At 40.6% G+C, this 15481-nt stretch overlaps 1 protein-coding gene across 1 annotated transcript in view; it reads right to left on the bottom strand.

The window, feature by feature from the left end:
- METAP1D (methionyl aminopeptidase type 1D, mitochondrial) overlaps positions 1-14956 on the bottom strand; it is a 79260-nt gene extending 64304 nt beyond the window's left edge. Inside the window, exon 1 of the mRNA XM_037044456.1 lies at positions 14749-14956. Within this exon, the coding sequence (XP_036900351.1) occupies positions 14749-14788 (40 nt within the window). The 5' untranslated portion in view covers positions 14789-14956. The remainder of the gene's footprint in view (positions 1-14748) is intronic.
- Positions 14957-15481: the final 525 nt, after the last annotated feature.

Here is a 15481-nt window from a genome sequence, read left to right on the forward strand (position 1 = left end):
GCAGAGATCGGCCTCCCTACACGCCAGCCTTCTCCTGCTGTGTCGCTCTCTCACTTTTCTGATTGCAGCACCCTGCGCTCAGCGATGCCCTGAACAGCTGCTATTCACAGAGCATAAAGTGGGGAAGAAACGACAGAAGACAACAGAGAGGAGCTCTGTGTTTTGAAATAGCAGTTCCTAGAGAGGTTGGTTTTCAGCAGCATGGGCCAGTTGGCAGAGAGTATGACAAGGGTGTTCTTTTCATCCTTGACCTAGTTCAGTTTGATCTTATAGGAAAATCATAATCTCACTGATGACAGAGACAGGATACGTGATGCCCCAAATTCAGAATTATCACAATGATGAATAGAAGGATAATAAAAGTGTGATATGTGAGCAACAAATGTGAGCAATAAAAGGACCTCAAAAGTTAATTTTCCTAAGTTAATATTTTAGTAATTAATAAACTTTCTTTTAAGGTTGTGGTAGAAATGTTTTAAAATCATGGTTGTATTACTAGTAGCCCTCCTTAGGAGGAAAATTTTTTTAAATGCCTAGTCCCAACTGTTGTGAGACCATGAGTAACTTTTACTTTATTTATACATTTCTATATCTCAGTATTACCACTGTGAATAGTTATTAAGAGCTTGTTATGTGTCATGTACTGTGCTAAGAACTGCTGTGGCAGCCAGCCTCCAAGATGGTCCCCCAATGACCCAAACTCCCGGTATTCACAACTGGTCTGCCACTCTGTGCTGGTCTGTGTGAGCAAGGCCATATGGCAGGAATGGTGGGAAGTTACTTCTGAGATTTGATTAAGAAAGACTGATTTCCATCATAGGCACTCTGGTTCTCTCTCTCTCGGATCACCAATTCTGAAAGAAGCAGGATGCCATGATGTGGGAAGTTCTACGAAGGGACACAAGTGGCAACACAGGATATGTGATGCCCCCAAATCAGAATGATCACAAGGCTGAATAGAAGGATAGTAAGTGAAGTCTTTAGCAGGAATTGAGGCCTGCCGAGAGCCATGGGAGTGAGCCTGGAAGCAGGTCCTCTAGCCCCAGTCAAGTCATGCGATGACCACAGCCCCAGCCAACAGCTCAACTGCAACCTGATGAGATCCTGAGCCAGAGACACACAGCTAAGCCACAGCTGGATTCCTGGCCCTCAGAAACTATGGCATAATAAGTGTTTGCTGTTTGGGGGAATTTGTTACACAGCAGTAGGCAACTAATACAGATTGTTTCTTTTATTCTCATAACAGCCCAGTAAGGCAAGTATTTGTCCCATACCAATCATAAAAGTGAAGAAATAAGTTTATAGAGGTCAACATGTCTACGGTTCTACAACTAGTAAGCAGCCGCATCAAGACTCAAACTAAAGCAGTCCAACTTGAAAACCCACAATCTTAGCCACTGTTATACAGCCTTCCTCAAACTACTTTTATAATCAGAAAAAAATAGTTTTAAAGTATTTTCATTCCAAGGAAAAAGAAATTCCCAGTCTTCCTTCACTCCTGGTCTCAGAGGTAGAGACACTCCCCTACTTCAAGAGAATTTTCCCCCTTCTCCTCTTTCTGTTCATTTCTACCATTCAGGTCTGTTCTCTCTCCCAAAAGGCCCCCATCTCCAGAACTCCCAGAAGTCCTTATTCCTCACCAGTTCCCTCCCTCCCTCTGCTTGTAAACATAGTCAGGGCCTCTATTTAAAAACAAATAAAACGTATGTTCACATAAAACTTGCACATACACGTGTCCAGCAGCATTATTTATAAGGACAAAAAAGAAAAGAAAAAGGAAATAGCCCAAATATCCAACAACTGGTGAATGGATAAACAACATGCAATATATCCACAATATAAAATCTTATTTGGCAATAAAAAGGGATGAAGTACTGATGCCTGCTACAATATGGATGAACCCTGTGAACATCACACTAAGTGAAAGAAGCCAGTCACAATAGACCACACACTGTGTGATTCCGTTTATTTAAAATGTTGAGAATAGGGCATTTATAGAGACAGAAAGTAGATTAGTAGTTACCAAGGACCAAGGGCTGGTGCGGAAGGACGGTGTTGGGGAGTGACTGCTAATGGGTAAGAGGATTATTTGGGGGATGATGAAAATGTAAAATTGGCCTTGGCTGGCGTAGCTCAGTGGATTGAGCACAGGCCTGCGAACTAGAGGATTGCGGTTCGATTCCCAGTCAGGGCACATGCCTGGGTTGCAGGCCGGTTCCTTGCAGGCTAACTACCAGCAGGGGATGCACGAAAGGCAACCATACATTGATGTTTCTCTCCTTCCCCCCTAAAGATAAATAAATAAATAAATAAATCTTTTTTTTTAAAGTTGAGCAATATTCTCTTAAAAAAAGAAAATGTAAAATTGACTGATGATGGTTGATGATTGCACAACTCTGTGAATATACTAAATACCATTCAATTATAAACTTTAAATAGGTAAACCAACTGTATGGCCTATGAATTATATCTTGATACGGTTGTTACCAAAAAAGAACCTCAAACCCCCACACTTCTCCACGGCCAACACCAACTACCACTTTTCATCCATTCTTTCCACTGCTAAAATTCTGGTCTAAGTCAGTAGGGCTTCCTAGCAGCCAAATTCACTGACCTTTACTTTACTGAGTCATCCCGAGACTTCCTCCTGAGACTCTTTTGCTGACTAGGCTCTCCGTTTCTCCCAACTCCTTTTCTTCTGCTTTGGCAGCTCCTCTCCTTCCTCACGGGCCCCTTCCAACCACCAAGTGCTGACTATTTCTCCTCTGTATCACTTTTCTTGCATTGCCTCTCCCTCTGCACCCCGCAGTTCAGGCCCCTATCACTTTGTTTCCTCCACTACCTCCTAACTGACCACAGTGGCCTTCCCTCTCCAAAATGTCCAGAACACTACCAGTAGCAGGTTAAAATGGAAATGCCATTTCACTTTTTTTGGTCAAAAACCTTCACTGGTCTCTGCCGCCTGTAAGGTAAACCCTAAGCTGGCCTTCAAGGGTCTCCAGGACTTGGCCCCAACCTGTATTATTCATCTTCATATCCTATAACTCCTCCACACAAACTCTCAGCTCCAGCCAAACCCTTCACTCCAGAACCCTCTAAATAGGTCTTGACTCTTTCTGTATCTACAACGGCTTTCTCATCACGGCCTCTAGCCTTGTCCCCTTAGCAATGCTCTCTCCCCCACTGCTCAGCCTCTGTGCTGCCCACCTTACTCATTCTCCAAGGCCCAATTCAACTCTCATTTCTTCTGCAAAGTGATCATTCCAGCCCCAAATTATCTTTCCTTCCTCTTATTCCTGGAGCACAATTATATTGTTTTGCATTGCTATATGTATCAGGCTTCTATATGTAACCCAGTTCAAAAGTCACCTGTATCATGACTCTCCAGACTACTACCCCCGACTTTGCAGTTCTCTCTCTTCACCACTGTCCCTGTTCTTTGACCTGCCTGGGGATTCTCATCGTAGAACCACTCCTTTCCCCCTCTAAACTATCAGCCTCTTCTCCTTACTTCTGTCCTCTAGATTACTCACTGTAATAATAATGGACCCAGAAACAAACAATATAGAGAAGGTCACAACCTTAGGAAACTTTCAGGCTCACTTCTAGAATTCATTAATTTAACCCCCTCTTGCCAAGCCCTCCTGTTCTTCTGGAAATACTCCCTGGTATTCCCAGTGCACTCATCTGGAAAATTCCAGTCAATCCAACTATCTACCCTCACTCTTTTACACACACAAGATGATGCCTATTAGGAGAAAATCACACAGTGGCAATGAATGGGGCCATTGCAAATATACTGTCTCTTTTCACTTGCATTTCAATGGTGCAGGGCAATCCTTCTATTATTCCTTATTGGTTTTTCTCCTCTTTACAAATCTCTTACCTACTTTCATCTCTAATCTCTGCAAAAAATGTACAGAAAGAAACAGAAGCCTTTGGAGCAACGAGAAGCTTCTTCAATTTTCCCCCACATGAAGAACTATCTGCATGTACAACTATCATTTCCTTTAACCCTAAGGGAGCAAGAGACTGGTATCTCCATCCCTCTCACATATATGCCTCAGTTGTCTCATGCAGGTGGTCCCCAAGTCCCGTACATTCTACTGCCCAAAGTAGCTATCTTCACCCTCCCCTGTGTCAACTCCCTAGTTCTCACAGTAGTTGCCTGTCCTATTACATGGCAGAGCTCCCAGAAAGCTGCATGGTTCCCACTTCCTTCTCTGCCTTTGGACAAGAGGCCCTCTCTGCCTCTAGACTCCTTCATCTGACCAGACCCTCTGTGCACAGAAGGACTTGGCCCACTTTTCTCCTCCCCTGTGAAGGTGGAGACTCCTCAGTTTCTCCTGGATGATCCCTTTGCACTGTTTGCTTACCTCTATCTGCAATAACTGATTTGCATGTCTGGTTCCCCTTAAGGACTGTGAACTCATGAAGGATAAGTCCAGTACAGTGTTAAAAACACATTCCTTACCATCTAGGTTCCTTTTGTGTTTCCACAATCCTCAGGTCAAATCTCTTGTCTCTCCTCACTAATCTGTATATTATTGCTTTGTGATCACAGAATAAAGTTTATACAGTTTTTCTTTCTAGAGTTTATTGAGCTTTTTAGTGGCATAACTTAATCAAGTTTTATCCTATATCATGTATATTTGTAAAAAAAACCCTTTAACCCCAGGTATCACATTTAATATTAAATCAAACTTACTAACTATAACATTCATAAACCTTATTATGTCCACCTAACTTGCTGAAGTTTCCTACTATGTTTGTATTTTTACCTATTTCCCCTCTTATTTCTAACAGCTCTTGCTTTATGTATTTTAACATTTTATTTGATTTATATTTATTATTAATAACTTTACTGTATTGTCATAAACTAGCCATTTTTCATCTATGCATTAAAAAATCTTTATTGAATGCTTTTGATGTGCCAGCCATTGTTCCAGGTGCTAGGGATACATCAGAGAACTGAACAAACAATCCTTCTCGTGGAACTTACATTCCAGTGGGGAGGTGGGCAACAGATAAGAAACATGACAAATAAGTAAACGATACGGTGTGTTGAGTGTTCAGTGCTAGGAGTAGGACCTTCTAAGGACTCTGGCTTTTACTTTGAGTGAAACTGGTTTTGAGCATAAGAATGGCATGATCTGACTTACGGTTTTAAAAGATCCTTCTGGCTGCTGCCCAGCGATGGAGCACACCAGGGCACGGCCGGGGCAGAAAGGGCAGTGCGTTACTGCAGGGACCCAGGAAAGGCAGGGGAGGGGCTCGACGCAGGCTGGTGACAGTGGGAGTGACAAAAGTGTCTGCATTATGGGTACATCTTAGAGGCAGATTCAATAGGATTTCTTAGCAGAGTGGGTATATAGTGAAAGAAAGAAACTGGGAGTGATTTGAAAGTTTATGGTCTGAAAAATTGATAGGACAAAATGACCATCAACTGAAGTAGAGAACTGTTTGGCGTTGAACAAATTTTAGTCAAGAAAATAGAAGCCCAGTTTTGGACGTGTTGATTTTGCTGATTTCTGTATTATTGTAAGGGCCACACTCTAGAATAAAGGGCAAAACAAAGAATAAAACTGAGCCTGGAAAAATCAAAGATTTTCCAGTAACTTAACTGTCTGCCAGAACAAAATTCAACATATTTTAAAGAAAAATAACAACATTATTTCCACAAGGTATTATATATTGTGTCAAATATACAATTACATATTGGTTAGCATATGAAGAAGCAGAAGATGTGACCCACAATCAAGAGGGGAATAAAATAAAACTTCCGGCCAAGGTGGAGGCATAGTTGGAAACACTGTACCTCCTCACACAACCAAAATTAAGGACAACAACGATTTAGAAACAAAAACACAACCAGAACAGACAAAAAACTGAACTGTACACAGTCCTACAACCATTCATCCAGACCAGTAAGAGGGAGCAGAGGAAAAAGTGGTGGTGGGCAGACCCCGGCACACAGGCAGTGTGCAGGGCTAGCAGACCTTGGGTGCAGGGGGGAAACGAGCAGACCCAGTGAGGCTGACTGACTGTGAACATACATTCGCACCCAGATAAACCAGGCAAAAATGGGCAGTGAGACAGACTACGCAATTCAAGGATCCAGTGCCAAGAAATAAGGCCTAAAAGCACCAATTGAAACCACTTGTGGGGGCTGAGGTGCTGTGAGAGACTCCCAGCCTCACAAGAGAGTTTGCTGGAGAGACCCACAGGGTCCTAGAACATACACAAACCCACCCACCTGGGAATCAGCACCAGAAAGGCCCAATTTGCTTGGAAAGCAGTGGAAGGAACTGAAATACTAGAGTGGAGCAAGCACTATTGTTCCCTATCTGACCTCACCCCCACATACAGTGTCACAAACCAGCAACTGGGTTGCCCTGCCCTGTTGAACACCTAAGGCTCCACCCCTCACACATAACAGGCAAGACCTGACCCCCCCCACCAAAAAAGAAAAAATGGCTCAAACACAAGAACAAATCAAAGCCACAGAGCCAATACTTTTAAGCAACCAAGAGATAGCCAACCTATCAGATGCACAGTTCAAAACACTGGTGATCAGGATGCTCACAGAATTGGTTTATTTTGGTCGCAAATTAGATGAAAAAATGAAGGCTACACTAAGTGAAATGAAGGGAAATGCACAGGGAACCAATAGTGATGGAAAGAAAACTGGGACTCAAAACAATAGAGTGGACCAGAAGGAAGAAAGAAATGACCAAACAGAAAAGAATGAAGAAACAAGAATTCAAAAAAAAAAAAAAAAAGAGAGAGACTTAGGAACTTCCAGGATATCTTTAAATGTTCCAACATCTGAATTATAGGGGTACCAGAAGGGGAAGAGGAACAGCAACAAGTGGAAAACTTATTTGAACAAATAATAAAGGAGAACTTCCCCAGTCTGGCAAAGGAAATAGACTTCCAGGAAATCCAGGAAGCTCAGAGAGTGCCAAAGAAGTTGGACCCAAGAAGGAACACACCAAGGCACATCATAATTACATTAGCCAAGACTAAAATGAAGGAGAGAATCCTAGAAGCAGCAAGGGATAAGGGGACAGTCACCTACAAAGGAGTACCCATCAGACTGTCAGTGGATTTCTCAAAAGAGACCTTACAGGCAAGAAGGGGCTGGAAAGAAGTATTCCAAGTCATGAAATCCAAAGACCTATATCCAAGATTGCTCTATCCAGCAAAGGTTTCATTTAGAATGGAAGGGCAGATAAAGTGCTTCTCAGATAAGGTCAAGTTCAAGGAGTTCATCATCACCAAGGCCTTACTATATGAAATGTTAAAGGGACTTATCTAAGAAAAAGAAGATAAAAATATAAACAATATGAACAGTAAAAAGACAGCAAACTCACAGTTATTAACAACCACACCTAAAACAAAAGCAAACCAAGCAAACAACTAGAACAGAAACAGAACTACGGAAATGGAGATCACATGGAGGGTTAGCAACAGGGGAGTGGGAGGAAGAGAAGGGGGGAGAAGGTACAGAGAATAAGTAGCATAGACAGTGGGGAGAAAACAGACAAGGGGAGGGCAAGAATAGTATGGGAAATGTAGAAGCTAAAGAACTTACGACACATGGACATGAACTAAATGGGGGGAATGTGGGTGGGAGGGGTGTGCAGGGTGGAGGGGAATGAAGGGGGGAAATGGGACAACTGTAATAGCATAATCAATAAAATATATTATTAAAAAAGAAGGGAATAAAAGGTGCAGTCAATGAAACAAAAACAGACCCTGAGATCACCCAAATGACAGAATTAACAGATAAAGACTTTAAAACAGCTAGTATAAATAAGTATTTCAAGTACTTAAAGAAAAAGATGGACATAATGGGTAAACAGCTGGGAAATCTCAAGATGGAAATGAAAACTATAAGAATTACATGGAAATTCTATAATTGATAAGTATAAGATATGATAAAAATAAAAAACTCCCTGTCTTTTAGAGATACATAATGAAAAATCTACAGATGATATTACATGTGGCATGCTTCATAATATCCAGTGTGGGGGAGGGGAAGCTGCTAGGGGTGAAGATAAAACAACAGTGGCCATACTGTAACTGAGCGTTGGGCATGTGGGAGTCATTGTGCTGCTCTCTCTACTCTTGTGTATGTTTAGAATTCTGCACACTCAAAAGCTTTCAAAGTAAATCCAGTCTCCACAAGAAAAAGCTGTTTTAACTGAAACCTAAGATGTTCAAATTAAGCTCTGCATACATGTTATTCTCCTCCCATCTTTGCCAAATTCCCTAAGATATATATATATACCAACCACTGTTTTTTCAAAGATTTCCAATGCTTGGGAAAAGGGACCATTTCATAAAAACTGAATATTTAGGTAAAAGTCATTTTGTTTTTGTGTGTGTACATATGCTACACACTTAAACATACACATAGTGAGATCAGTATTTGATTTTACAGAATGAGAATATATATTAAACCAGTCCATAATTTGCTTTTTCCAAAAAATATATGTTGTGGGCATCATTCCATGTTAACATATACAGGTTAACATCATTATTTTTCTCGATGACTGTATTGTATTTGTCACTAAGGGTCCACATGTCCTGTACCCTACTGTGAAATTTCACAATTTCAATGGGAGACAAGAGCTATCTGTGTTCTAGAAAGCTGTTTCAAACAGGAGAAACCTGAAAGCATATGTGGCTTTAGGGACACATCTGACTTCAGGGATTTTATGGCTATGATTCGATTAAATATATCTTTTAAATAAATTTTGTTTTCCAATTACAGTTTACATTCAATATTATTTTGTATGAGTTTCAGGTGTACAGCACAGTGGTTAGACACTCATATACTTTACAAAGTGGTCTCCTCAATATTTCCAGTACCCACTTGATAATGCACATAGTTATTAGAATATTGTTAACTATATTCCCTAGGCTGTATGTACATCCCCCAGAGCATTACATCCCCCTGTAACTACCAATATGTACCGTATTTTTACCAGGTATATTGCACACCATGTTTTCATCCCAAACTTTCAGGAAAAAATATTTCATTTTCATTTTTAAATTCAATTATTTGTCTACTTATTTATATTTAGAAACAAAACTGAATTTCATTTTCCAGGGTATTATTTTGCATACAGATGTTGTAATTGCATTCTGGATTTACACTTTCAATGCATAAGCACACATAAAAGAATTAAAAACATTTATATAGATACAAAATTGTGACTAACCATGGATAATGTGCATCTTTATTTTTCCCTCAAAAATTTGAGCAAAAACGTGTGTATTATAAATGGTAAAATACAGTAGTTCTTAATCCCTTCAACTTTTTAACCAAACACCCAACCTTTTTCTCCTCTGGCAACCATTGGTTTGTTCTCTGTAACTATAAGTCTGTTCTTATTTTGTTCATTTATTTTCCTCCTTAGATTCCACACATACATGAAACCATATGTGGTATTTGTCTTTCTCTGACTTATTTAACTTAGCATTAACACCCCCTAGGTTCATCCATGTTGCAAATGGTAAGATTTCATTATTTTTTTGTGGTGAAGTAATATTCCATTGCATTTATACATCGTCACTTTTTTAGCCACTTGTCTACTGATGGGCACTCGGGTTGCTTCCATATCTTGGCAGATGTAAATAATGAGGCATGAACATAGGACACAGTCTTCCAAATTAGTGTTCTGGGTTTCTTTGGATATATACCCAGAAGTGGAATCACTGGGTCACATAAGGCAGTTTCATTTTTAAGTTTCTGAGGAACCTCCATACTGTTTTCCACAGTGGCTGCATCAGTCTGCATTCCCACCAACAGTGCACAAGAGTTCCCTTTCTTCTACATCCTCATCAACACTTGTTGTTTCTTGGTTTATTAATGATGGCCTTTCTGACAGGTGTGAGGTGGTAGCTCACTGCGGTTTTAACTTACATTTCTCTGATATTGAATGACCTTGAGAATCTTTTCATATATCTATTGGCTGGCTATTTGTATGTCCTCTTAGGAGAAGTGTTTCTTCAGGTCCTCTGCTCATTTTTTAATTGGATTTTTTGGTGGAAGTTGAATGAGCTCTTTACAAATTTTGTATATTAACTCCTTATGGAATGTGTCACTGGTGAATACCTTCTCCCATTCAGTAGGTTGTCTTTGAGTTTTGTTAATGGTTTCCTTTACTGTGCAAAAACTTTTTAGTTTGATGTAGTCCCATTTGTTTGTTTTTTTCTTTTGTTTCCCTTGCTGCAGGAGACATATCAGAAAAAATACTGCTATGAAAATTGTTGGATATTCTAGGTTTTCTTCAAGGAGTTTTATGGTTCTAGTCTTACATTTGAGTCTTTTGATTAAGAATACCTTAATCTATATAATAACCATCCATATTACAATAGTTTTGAGAAGTATTTGTTTAGAAATATCATATAACAAAAATCCATTTTTATTTTCCGGCTAGCAGCATAGAGTTTAAGTCGCTGGAAACTTTTTATTAACATTAGCATTTTCCACATTACACATGAACTGCACACCAAAATTGAATTCTAAGTTGGTGTGGCAAAACAAAATACATTTTTCTGCAGAAGCTATACAAGATAGTAAGAATCTCAGGTCAGTTGACAAAAAAAAAGTACTCATTTCATGATGTACAATAGTCCTTCCCCTATATTGAGGTTAAATTTTTGAAAAGTCAGTAAGGTAAGAGAGTTCTCAGTGGAAGAATCTATGGCCTTAGAGTCACAAATAAAGAGAAGCACTTGTAAATATTTTTTACATTTGTTAAAACAAACCCTCCCCCAAGAATAATAAAATATTAGTAGCATTATATGCATCTTAATTTATAGTAATGAACATATAGAAGTAGTTTCCATTTAGTATTCCTTGATTATGAAAATCTGAAGATGTTCCTCTTCTGTAACAGAAACTACATAGACATTTGCTTTGTTGCAGAGAGTATGCATAATAAAAGACTTCCCCCTGGGTCTTACCCCATTTAAACATTCTATAGTTGCTCAATTTCTCTCTTTTTTTAATATAGTAAAAAAAAGTAAAGTTACCATTTTGGATAACAAAACTGCTATCTGCTCAGTGTATACAATTCAAACACATCACGGGCCTGCAAACCAGAGTATTGGCAGTTCGATTCCCAGTCGGGGCACATGCCTGGGTTGCAGGCCAGTTCCCAGCAGGGGACTCACGAGAGGCAACCATACATTGATGTTTCTCTCCCTCTCTCCTTCCCTTCCCCTCTAAAGATAAATAAATAAAATCTTAAAAAAAATTCAAACACATCAAATGCAAAGAAAGTAAAAATCATTCCAGTCTCACCATTTAGAATAACTGCTATGAACATTTAGGTGAACAACATTCTCAATATGTATTTGTATGTGTGTATAAAGAAAACAAAGATATGTGCTTTACATAAGTGGGATATAATGATCTATACCATGCCTCTTTTTCTCAGTATATGTCAAAGGCTGTTTTAAGTCCACAGTACATCCATCATCTTTATTAATGGCTGTATATCACTCCATTGCATGGATGAACCATAATTTATTTAGCCATTCTCTTACCAATGAATTTCAGATTCTGTCCAATAGTTCTCAGTTATTAAGTTACATTATTATCCATACATCTTTGCACATTCATCCTATTGATCTTATGATAAATTTCCTGAAAGCAGAATTGTTAGATAAAAGGTGTATGTACCTCACACCTTGATACACACTGCCATGCAGCCCTCTGGAACAGGCAAACCATTTCACACATGCACCAACTATGCCTTTCTTAGACTTCCTGCTGAACTTGCCAACAGTCTGCCCCCTCTCCTCCCACAGCTTCAGCTTCCTCCACATGAACTGTGGAAGGACAGCAGGATAATGCTTAGGTCAAGGATTTACTTCCATCAGCTTTCTTATCCCCGGCTACACTGCTGTAACTTCAAGCATTTCTTTTTTAGACTTCTCCCCTCCCCCCATTCCAACCTCTTTCTTTCCTAATAATCTCTAATAAATCTTACAGTTCCAATTACCTGGAATTAAATTCTCACAGATGCCAAAAAAAGGTATGAGGAAGTAAAATTGCCTTAAATTATTCTTGGAGGGACATGGAAAATATGACAGAGAGAGAGAGAGAAATGAAGTTACTACTTTGGCCTGTCATGTGAAGACAATGGACACTTTGAGATAATTAATCTTTAGGATTGCCATATAACTTTTGTGCACAAATATTTCTAGAGGAGATTCCATTCTGAAAGGTCTTTCATTCAATTATGAAACCAAGTACTTACTACATGAAGATACTGTGCTCCCTAAAAGGCTCTTGTTACCTTAGCGCTTGGTTCCAAGAGACCGATCTGTCCTTTTCAATGTCACTATTCACAGTTTCTACCCATCCCCTTAGCACATGAGAACAAGTCTTAATGGTCTGTCAATTCAAGATGTTTTACTGAGTTTAATTTCAAGCCAGGTACTGTGCTTGTTAAGACAGACAGATAAGACACAACAAGAATCAGCTCAACAAGAATCAACAATCTAGAAGTGCGGAAGGTGAGAGGAGGTCGGTAACTACTATATATAGGGCATACTGTTACTAAAGCTACAATGAGCCCGAGAGTCCTGAGAAAAACTTTACGCAGTTCTTAAGAGCTTAAAAAGTGTATTCTTCCCATTTTTCAGGAGGATGTCCACAGATGCTGATGATAAATCTTGGCATATAAAGGCTTACAGTAAATTGAGGTACATCACTCTAAATGGGTGAAAAGGAAAAAGAGAGAAGAAAGAGGAGGCTTTATGAATTTATTCTTCATTTTCAACCTGAGGGGATGGGGAGGTGGAGAGCAGGTGACAGAGGAAACTTGTTGGTAATTTAAAACTAGCTCTGAATAGTCCATACATGTGACCTTTCCCATCACTAAATCTCTTCCTGATGACACATTATCCCTTCCTCTTCTAATGAGATCCCTTTCTCAGTTGTTGTTGTGCTGTGGGCTTTAGTGGGATGGATTATCGGAACCAATAACCTGGCCTGGCTTCCCTATAGTAGCTTTCCCCAAGATTGTCTGAATCGCCATCTGTCAAAATTATAAGTGACAAAGAGATTAATATGTATTTCTGTAATCTGCAAAGAGAATTTATATATATACATGTACATATAGGTGTGAGTGTTTTGACTCCTCTACCTTGACTACCTCCCCAGATCCTCTTCACCATTCCCTGCAGTGGACAGAAAAGTCTAACTGACATTATGTCTTGTCAAAAGGGGAAACAGAAAAGTAACTTGATTAGTAAATAGAGTTTGGACTGGAGCCCAGATCTTAAGAGATGTAAATTGGTGCTCTTTTCACAAGGCTGTACTTTCATGTTGGCTCTACTCTTTCATTCAACCAAAATACAACCTACGTTACCTTCTCCTTACACATCTCTCACCTTAACTCTTCCTCTGGCTCCTTACTCATCTCCACTAACACTGAAATACTGAGGTTTGTGAATATCAACCTCTTTCCTCTATAAAAACATTTTCCTCTTTGCTTTTCATACACACATGTATACACACACGCACATTAGACTTGTCCTGTCTCACCTGAACTTTGCATTCTGATTTTCTATGAAGACTGTGCCATTCAGTGCAGATAAATGAGCCTAAAAAAAAAAAATCAGCTCTGGCTGATGTGGCTCAGTGGATCGAGTACCGGCCTGCGAGTCCCCTGTTCCATTCCCAGTCAGGGTACATGCCTGGGTTGCAAACCAGCTCCCCAATAGGGGCGCATGAGAGACAACCACACATTGATGTTTCTCTCCCTTTCTTCCCCCCTGCCATCTCTGTCTAAAAATAAATAAATAAAATCTTTTACAAAAAGTAGTCATGTTCAAATGTCTATTTTGCCTCTTACAGTCTCTGTAACTAATCAAATTACTTAACCTCTCCGTCTCACGTTTCTCATTTGCAAATAGGGACCAATGCATAACTCATTGGGTTTTATAAGGTAGCTAGCATATGTTATGTGCTTAACACTGTCACGTACCAGAAGGTACTTAATAAACATAGTTATTTAGTATAAAAATAATACTTACCTCACAGGACTGTTACTCCTACATGCCTGATGTGTCAGTAGTCTCTCAAAATATATTAGTTCCCCCTCTTCCCAACAAAGATTCATAAACTAGTTCAAATTCAACCAAGATTTCCCTCATTTAGACGCAGAAGTATTTGTATATTTACTAAAATAACACTGAGAGCTACCCAGAGATAATTTCTCCTCTTCTTAACTTTAGATCTTTGGAAGAACATAATCACACTTTGCAAATTACCCAAAAGGCATGTTGTAGCATGCCGACAGAAAAAACAGGTACAAGTGCCCTCTCTATGGCAACTGGGTGTTCAGGCGCATTTCAGTTACTTCTGGTTCACTCACTGACCCGCAGCCGGAATAAACAAGTTTGTTACACTAAATACACTGTTCAACTCCGGCAGGGGAAGAAAACTTCAGAAAATGTCCCATAAATCTCAAGGAGTGACTGCGAATAGACGCCGCGCAGTGACGTGGTCTAGGCAAGTGAGTGACAAATAAATGTCTTGTCTGTGTTTGCGGTGTGTCAATGTGTCATAGTGAGTGCTCCCGTGTACCCGTACAACGGAAAGTACAGTTATGTGCTCCGCGAGGTCTGAGCGCGAACGTGTAACCCTTTGAACCCGAGTGCACAGGGAGTGAGCGATGGTGCGAACCCCCGCGGAGCTGTCCTCCAGGTGCTTACCTCTGCGGACGAGCAGGTGGACGCCGACGGGCGCCGCCATGTTGGCATCGGTCACGTGGCCGCGAGCACTCCCCGCTTTCCCGCCCCGCCCGCTAGAGCGGTCCAGTCGCAGCCCTGCAGAAAACCCCAGGCAACGAGACCGCTCCAGGGGAGCGCGCGTGCGCGTGGGGGCCTGACTGCGGGAGCCCGGGCGGCGGAGCGCCTCCGGCACCGGGGCCAGCGAGGGAACCCGCGGCCGGCTGAGCCCGCTCCGGCCGCGAGAGGCGGGCTCCAGCCGCGGTTCGCGCGCTTGCTCTGAGCCCCGGCGCCCAGGTGGGATGGAAGAAGCCTATCAGGTAAGCGTAGCATCCAATATTTGTAGCATCAACATTTTGGTGCATGGAAACGTGAAGTTGGGAGGAAAAAATAAAGCACAATCAAATGTTCAACATAGCACTTTGCATTGTTTGCCACATTGTTGCAAATTATTTCCCTGTGTTCAGTTGAAAGGTAAAATTTGGTTCCAAGTCACCAGCTGCCTCCTGGCAGTCCCATAATGTACATTACTCAGCAGAGACTCCAGACAACACAGGATTTATGTGCAGCTGCAAAATCTATTCTGAGTACTCCAGTGGGTATGTTCAGGGGACTTCTCATTTCCCAAGGACATCCCCCCCTCCCGCTTCGCTTTATTAACTGGAGTCTTAATCCTAAATTTGACTTTTAAGAATGAAAGGATGACGTCTGCCAACTG

Source organism: Sturnira hondurensis, unplaced genomic scaffold, assembly GCF_014824575.4.
Source record: "Sturnira hondurensis isolate 20B ecotype Veracruz unplaced genomic scaffold, ASM1482457v3 Scaffold0004136, whole genome shotgun sequence".
Classification (NCBI taxonomy): domain Eukaryota; kingdom Metazoa; phylum Chordata; class Mammalia; order Chiroptera; family Phyllostomidae; genus Sturnira; species Sturnira hondurensis.